The 7,959-nt window shown below is 34.5% G+C and overlaps 1 protein-coding gene across 9 annotated transcripts; it reads left to right on the forward strand.

The window, feature by feature from the left end:
• The first annotated feature begins 30 nt into the window (after positions 1 to 30).
• On the forward strand, positions 31 to 6,478 carry LOC105687573 (transmembrane protein adipocyte-associated 1 homolog). 9 transcript variants are annotated; one of them, XR_001103130.3, is made up of 10 exons: positions 31 to 745; positions 1,006 to 1,235; positions 1,442 to 1,574; positions 1,642 to 1,804; positions 1,896 to 2,092; positions 2,172 to 2,232; positions 2,387 to 2,573; positions 2,675 to 2,804; positions 3,533 to 3,620; positions 3,995 to 4,097. XR_001103130.3 is itself a non-coding variant. In XM_012403338.3 (9 exons), exons 2-9 carry the CDS (start codon positions 1,087 to 1,089, stop codon positions 4,145 to 4,147), a joined length of 1,173 nt encoding a protein of 390 aa, XP_012258761.2. In that variant the 5' UTR covers positions 31 to 745; positions 1,006 to 1,086; the 3' UTR covers positions 4,148 to 6,478. The 9 variants fall into 9 exon arrangements, 7 of the variants coding, with proteins under 7 accessions (XP_012258761.2, XP_012258762.2, XP_012258760.2 ...); XR_007277915.1 differs by having other exon boundaries at positions 2,675 to 3,620; XM_012403338.3 differs by lacking the exon at positions 3,533 to 3,620 and having other exon boundaries at positions 3,995 to 6,478.
• Positions 6,479 to 7,959: the final 1,481 nt, after the last annotated feature.

A 7,959-nucleotide genomic window follows, 5' to 3' on the forward strand; every position in this document is an offset into this window, starting at 1 on the left:
CGTAAACCACGGCGTCGGCACCCAGCATCACCTGACTGATTCACAACGCTCTGACAGTTCTGGCTTTGACACTGACAGCAGTGCTCTACGAGTCAACCAACCAATTGCAATAGCTATGTAATCTTGTGAATAATATTGAAAAATGTGATGTCTTCTCGGGAAACAAGTGTTGCTTTTTTTATATTAGCTGCCAAGTACACAGTATGGGGTTACTTTGCGTGGCGAATTATTAACAATTCGTTAAACCATTTTCCTAAAAGGTCGACCTCCCCCGATACCAATGAATAGATGTTGCTGCTGTCAAGGACAAAATGGGCAGTGTAAATTTGTGAAAAGTTAAAAACTCTGAAAAAGGATTTGGAATAAAGTGTCGTCTTATCACAGAGAGTTGATTTTCGTAACGTTATGATCTTGCTGAGAGTTCCTCAGTTTGTGAGTTAATTGCTGAATAACACTATTGAGTTGAACAAATAATAAATGGGCAGTTTCATTAAAATACATTGCAAGAAGTTTGACATTTGGAAACTCTCTTGCATGCAAAGTGGTTTGAATAACTATTTAAATCAATTAATACAATATTGCACTTGATTCCAATAAATTCAATGCTCCCTTTATGAGTTAATCTGCTCTTAAGTAGGAAACCAACATTTTTACGTGATATTTGTTATGTGAATTTTATTGAGGTTATATTTATATTTAGGACCTTGGCAACAATCTACGCAGTATGTGCGAGTTTCTTTGTTCGGTAATTTAATTGTGATTAAAAGTATGATTTGACAGACTCGAATTTTGAAAAATCATAATTTCGAAATTTGAAAGCTTTGTTTAGATCATATTTCGTAGTTATATAGTATTGTTGATTCTTTGTTGAAGCTAGCGATTCTGAAACCATTTCATATGTCTTGGCGACAGTGGATTAGATTTGGATTGCTATGGTGACAATTTATTCAAATGAATTTCACTATTTATTACTATTCATATTCCCGTTCAACCTTTCATTTTCAGGAGCCTCTTGGATATACCTATGTAATGATAAAGTGAGATGCTAAATAAGTAATGTAGCAGAATCTCACAAAAATTAAAACTATGTATGGAAACGTAGAATTAGAAACGGTGTCTGAAGTACACTTTCGCCGATTGCTCGGCACAACGATAGACCCAAACATCAGTTTGGCTATGGACGAAGAAGATCACTTTTGCAAATTGATTTTGTACAAAGAAATTGCTGATTCTAGGTAAGTTCATCCGACAAACTTTGTTGAGGATTGAGTCCATTCAAAATAGCTAATTGCTGTTATATCTGTGTACTTTAGTATGAAACTTTTCACTGCGTAAATAATAAGCATGGATAGGAACCTATGGATTGGATAGAGACACCACATTAGATTTGTCATATTTGTATTACATATATTATAGCTGTCATTAATTAATGCTTTTTTAGGGTAAGGATATGGGACATTGTGATACTCATCCCAAATTTGTTGTTTCTTATATTCATCGCCGCAAGGTTTAACAGAGCAAGACTTAAGTTACGTGCAACCAGCAGTCCAATATTGTTAGCATTCTATGGTCTTGTGAGTAATAACAATTTGTAAATAAATAAAAGTCTCAACTATGAAATACAATTTCAAATCCTTTCAGGTTGTAAGTAATGTCTTAATCTCACTAATACGCTGTGTTGTATCCATGACTGTAAATGCAGCAGCAACTGTCGGGGGCTTAGCTGATAAGATTTTATGGGTTACGGTCAGATTCTTCTTACTCTCTACTGAAATGAGTGTGATCATATTTGGCCTGTTTTTTGGTAAGTCTGTTCGTGTTGTTCAGATTCTTAATTTGATAATGGCTTATGTCACAGTAATATTCAATTTTAAATTTTGGAAACAACTTTGTAGGGCACTTGGACAGTCAATCAAGTATTCGTAGAGTCTTATTGGCTACATCATTCATAGCATTAGCATTCACAATAACGCAAGGAACTCTGGAGTTGGCTTTACCTGACGATACGTTTGAAATACCCAGTCGAAATTTCTATCTCTTTGGTCATGGGGGGATGATGTTTTGGTTCTGCAGCAGTCTCGTTTTTACCACGGTAAATTAGATACATACGTTTTGAAACTAAGTTATAATTTGCTGTATGATTATATTAACTCGGTTATTAATTTTTGTAGATATATCTCTTCATATTAATACTGCCATGGACGAGATTAAGAGCAAGACTCGCTTTGCCAAGTAAGCATTTACCCTCTTTTCAAACTTCAATTGAATTGTTCATTTCAGCTCTGAATATACTAATCTGTATAGGTTTAAGTATGCATCATACCAGCTAGTACTTATGTTTGTAATACATTTATTGATTGAATAATAATAACATAATATGTTTCAGCTCGAAAAAGTTTTTACATATATGCTGGAACTTTAGCCTTTGTCGATTTAACACAATCGATAGGAGCCGGTCTACTTAACTATACTCGCAATCCTGCTGGGTTATGCATAGTGGATCTCACAGCTGTCTTGTACTTGACTCTATTTACACCGCTAGTTTATCACACATTCCTATCGGAGTTCTTTGGGTATGTTATCGGGTTTCCCAGAAATACAAGTATATTTTTTGTACATCCGACGAATCGAGCTAAAAATGATTTTTTCTACGGTAATTAATTCTGATTTACAGTGTATCCCAGCCATCCATAATGTTTTCTTACAAGGCTCAAGTGGACGATGCTATGGACGAAGACACAGTGTCCCTGCCTCACCAGCAGAGTTTTTCATCACTGAGAACTGATAGTGATTACATATATCAGGTTCATACACCATCTGTTCACATGCCGCTATACGATTCAATGTCACTAAACATTCCTTCCAGCTCCAAGCAAAAGAATTCGCTTTTCTTATCTCGTCAACATTTTCACGCAACAGATTGGTCAGTCAAATCCAGTTCTCAGGCTAATTTGCACAGGAGCTTCAATTCAGGAATGTTCATCGAAACTCGAATTGCCATGATAAATAAGCAGGGTTTGGGGGAAAAAATGTTGACCACTTTTGGGTGAATAGAATATTCACCACTAAGTACGCCTAATTTGAATATAAACAATCAAGCTTAGAACTTTGTGTTAGTTTTAAACAACGTTCTTAATACTCCAACCACTTTGAAAGCGAATGAAAATTTTGCAAGTGCTTCGAGTTATCAACTTTATCTGACTGCAAGCCTTTTCATTTACACACCCGAACGTCGCGATAGTACCGTCATTTTTTTCCACATATTTCTTCCAAGTTACTGGTTTACCAGAGTAATTTTCTAACGATTATAAATATGTACATATATGTACATATGTACATATGTTAATGAATTCGTGACTATATAAAAAAAATATCAGGTGTTCGTCAATGATCATTCTCACGACATGGTTCTTCTCGTGAACGTATTTGGCTGTTTCATGAATGAGAAGTATGCTTGTGTAATGAATCGCGCTGCTAAAAACTTGAACATAGTTTAAGAATTGGAAATAATCGAATTTATTTCTACTTGTAGAATACGCACCATACCTCATCGCATCCCAGATAGATTAGTAGCAACACGAACACGTACTGTAGTCGATTGCATAATCCCAATTCCAACTGTATGTATACTCAGCATGCAATATTGTCATTTGATTAAACGTATTACTATAGTCCTCAGTTTTGTTTTATTTATTCGCACTAAATTTGCATCCAAAGCATAGTAACGTTCAGATTTATGACTTGAATTTGGAATCGAACATGTAAAAATTTCGGTTCATATCACTTATTTCTTTTGGTTTTATCATCACGCTATTTCTCACTACCTATCTGACAAGTATCGTATTCTTTTTTGATGGGAAGTCCGGCTTTTTAAAAATCATCTATTCCAAACTTTTGACACAATTCTATTGTTTATTAATCATTCTCTTGAAGCAGAGTACATTTAAAAAATTTTGAAATCTACTTCAGTTCATTGCAATTCTTTTGCTTTCAGAACAACAGCGTTTATGATTCCACCCAATTTGACACTGGTACAACCCCGGTGAACCCATTGTATGCAGCATCTCTACAGAGTCCAGACAGCATAACAGGCTACAGTATAGATAGTCAAGATGCTCACAACCAGCCCAACGGCTATCAACAATAGAAGTAGGCTCCATAACATATGCACTGAATTGAAGAATTTTGATGCAGTCTTCACTGTAAATGCTTATGGTATGTCGTTTTGGCGACTGCAGTAAATATATGTGTAATGAAAGGGTGTTGGATATCAATGCAGATTTGTAACAAGTTTCATTCTCGTTCTCATTGTTGTTGACTCAAAATTGGATATTCCGTATCATGTGTATATTGCCGCTAAATGTGTTGATTGCATTTTATATGGAAGCGTGTTCATGATATTATCTAGTACAGATTTTTTAGATCTAACACTCAAATTTGCCACAATATTTAATTCTCGTTTATCCATTGCATATCCACCATCAACTATTGGGTATCACGCCATAGCTGTCGTGTATATGTATATGCTTGGCAAGTATTTCATTGAGCTCCGATACTTTTTTCAATGGTTCTAGTCGGTGATAAAGTTAGGAGTCAAAAAATGACTCATGATTATATTTTGCTAGTTAATGACATCGGTACATTCTGGCTTCTTACCTTCTTGGTCAAAAAACATTTTATACCTATTTGGTTCAATTGATAAAGGCTCCGCAAGGAATCATTTACACTTTGTGTCAATTATGTGTCAATTCCTATTGAAAAAACCTTTCTGATTCGTGTTTTAATTCTGAATCTAATCAATTTCCTTGAACGAGTCGATCTACAAATTCAAATCAGTCTCAGAGTTGTGACGTGAAAAGCCACCAATGACAAGGAAGTGATTTTATTAATTGAAGTCAATTATTTGATGAATTGTATCAACAGAAGATCTCAGAAAATCCATCTGCTGACGAAGCCCAGTCACAATATTCGTAAGTCTATACGAATAATTAATTGGTAGATAAATTATACAGAAATTTATTTCGTGTGCAGGAAGAGAATAGAATTTTATTTTGTTCAGTAATTATTGGGAAAAAATGCTCATTATTTGCAGATACAATCTATCTCAAAATACTATAACATTTTGACACAGTAACTTGAGAAAACAGCGATAATATTCATAAAACTCAAACCTAAGGTCAGTAATTTAAGCATTTATCAAAAATTACGTGTACGTATCAATCTATGGTCTTATTGATATCTAGTACTTGAATTCATGTTATGATTATATTAAACCACTAATTAGCCGTTTGTCAAGTACAGATTTATCAACTTATTATGTTTAACTCATGTACGTACGTACACAATTCATAGCTGTACGACGAATATAATTTATAGGTAGGTACACTACGCAATCATGCAACAAATACGTTGTATTGCATGCATAGTACACAGCTACGCGTGGCAAAAGAAAGCCACTGCCACTTATATACTTCGATGGTTAATAATTTTAGTTACATTGAAATCAATTTTAAACTTTGATCTTCCTTCCACACGCTATTTTCCTACTTTTGCAACTCAACCCAGATATTGACTATAATCGGTTACAAATTTAGGATAGAGTAAAGAATGGAATACATCAAATCATACGATGACACACGTAATTTAATTTCAATAAAGTTCTTTGATGTATTGAAACTCTACTAAAATAAATCCATCCATGCTGTACATAAAACAAATAATATACATATACGACATAACACATAAATAACAAGATACTTTAGTTGGAATTCTTCATATTGATAACAATACGAACATACATATATAATACTCGTATATACATAGCATAAAAAAGTTTGATGCGATAATGAAATCATGTTTCGATTGTGCACTTAAATTCCAATGGATCATTCTCACCTGCCACGAATTCCTAAAATTATCTGTTGTCACATTATCCAGAGTATGTATTTTATAATTATGTATTCAAATCCTCGCATATGCATTGTCGGTCTACAAACTACAGTAAAAACGATGGAATTGTTTGTTATCAAAGCACTGGACTGTTGAACATAAGTATTTAGACCTACTTTATAGATGCGCGTTATTGTAGTAAACGATTCTACTTACTTAGAGGTGTGAAAGAAAAAAAAAAAAAAGAGAAAAATGGTTTGCCTAGTTTTACTGCAACTTTAACCGCGATCCGATGCTTTCAAAGAATGTTTGTACAGTCACAGAACTTTGAAATCAATTCGAAAATGGCCAAAATATGTAATTCATGCATAAACAACACATATGCGGTGTGCCAATTATTCTTTATACACGTACATTTATATTTCATGTGGGAGTCTTCTTATGTCAGAACCATCGCTATGATGTGAAAAATGACGAAGGCTATAGTGAAGTTAACAGAGTAACAGCTGTAGTTACCATCTCAGTTATTGACAAAAAGAAATGATTTAATATAAAATCATCTAAAAATAAAGTATGCGATTTTGAAAGACTTTTCGTAATCCTCGGATGAATTTTCTTTTATCCAGATGACCGTCCTGACAAGACTGTCTTAGCAACCAGGTGAAAACATGACATCAAATACGTAAAGTATATACCGAATTCTTGATTCTATATTTTTTGACTGATCAATCTTATCTAGACGTCGATTAAATTAAGCTAGCCATAAATCCCAGCGAGATATCCTCGATTTTTCACATTTTGGAGCGGTAAATCGGGAATACCTTTTTAAATTTTAAAGATAAGATCATTTGGCTTCCAGATTCAGATTCCTGAGATCAAAATACACAAGGAAAGCATAAAAAGCTCCATAAAAAATTCTGAATTTTCATCTCAGATTTTGATAAAAATCTAAGGCTATAGGCTTACCGTTTCTTGGGGGCAAAAAGTGAAGTATTTGCTGAATTGATTTGAGGACACTTTTCCTACGTAAGAATGCGAAACGGACACAAAGACTTCGATTGAATCAAGCTAGCAATACATCCCATCGAGATATCCTTTATTTTTCACTTTTTAGATGGATAAATTGGTGATAACTTGGTCAATTTTGGGAAAAGAATTACTTGGCCCATTTTTCACAACCTGGAATCACGAAGAATCACCCGAAAGATAGTCAATCTGCAGGTCTCTCATTTCATTTTTATAAAAGTTCTTCGTCGGAAAACCCACCTCTGGCATTGTCTTGAAAGGATAAATATCGATCGATGAATTATACGTTTGCATACATCTCTGGCCGGTGCGAAGGCGATTTTATTTCAATGAAAAACTGGTGAAGATGAGGCGAGAGATTTAAAAGACTATTTTATTTCTATTAACAAAGTTTTATTTGGCTTGAGTCCGATAGCTCTTGTTACTCAACAACTCAACTTACGATAATTCCCTGAGCTCTATTGGATAAATTGTGATAATCATATTCTAAAAAATTATATAGGTAAGAATTGTTATAATGATTTTAGCGAAAAATCTAGAGAAAAATCATAATTGATCAAAAGGAAAATAATAAACACATTTCTGTTTCTTGATAAATTGTCCTCAACCCCATCATTCTCAAATGGAGTTCCTACAAAAATCGCGAAAACTTTCTGAAAGGATTCCCGCCATCCCAGCGTGATCCCGTGCAACTTCTCACGTCTGTGACATTCTCTCCTGATGCAATAACGGCGTGAGAAAAGATTGCAGAAAACTGAAGATAAATGAAAATGAAGCTCCTGACACCTCTGTTCAGGTTTTTCTGGAAAAAGTTCACGGAATATGCGGCAAATTTTCGGAACATTGGTACATTAGAAAACTCGTACCAGGACCAAAAAATGTCGTGAATTTTTCGAAAAAATACCAAAATGAAGCTGAATCCATCCGAGTAATCTTGAAATAGTCAATTAACATGCGATTCGGTATTCGGTCATCGGAGCATCTTTTACGTAGATCCTTTTTTTCCGAAGCAACGGCAGTGTGGCCGCAGCAACCGAAGTAACG

Source organism: Athalia rosae, chromosome 4, assembly GCF_917208135.1.
Source record: "Athalia rosae chromosome 4, iyAthRosa1.1, whole genome shotgun sequence".
In the NCBI taxonomy this organism is placed as follows: domain Eukaryota; kingdom Metazoa; phylum Arthropoda; class Insecta; order Hymenoptera; family Athaliidae; genus Athalia; species Athalia rosae.

Excerpts from the sequence above, each read along its gene's own strand:
- LOC105687573 (XM_012403333.3), top strand. The coding sequence starts at position 1,087 with ATGTATGGAAACGTAGAATTAGAAACGGTGTCTGAAGTACACTTTCGC. Across the intron at positions 1,236-1,441 it reads AAAGAAATTGCTGATTCTAG|GGTAAGGATATGGGACATTG; the intron begins GTAAGTTCATCC and ends ATGCTTTTTTAG. Across the intron at positions 2,233-2,386 it reads AGCAAGACTCGCTTTGCCAA|CTCGAAAAAGTTTTTACATA; the intron begins GTAAGCATTTAC and ends AATATGTTTCAG.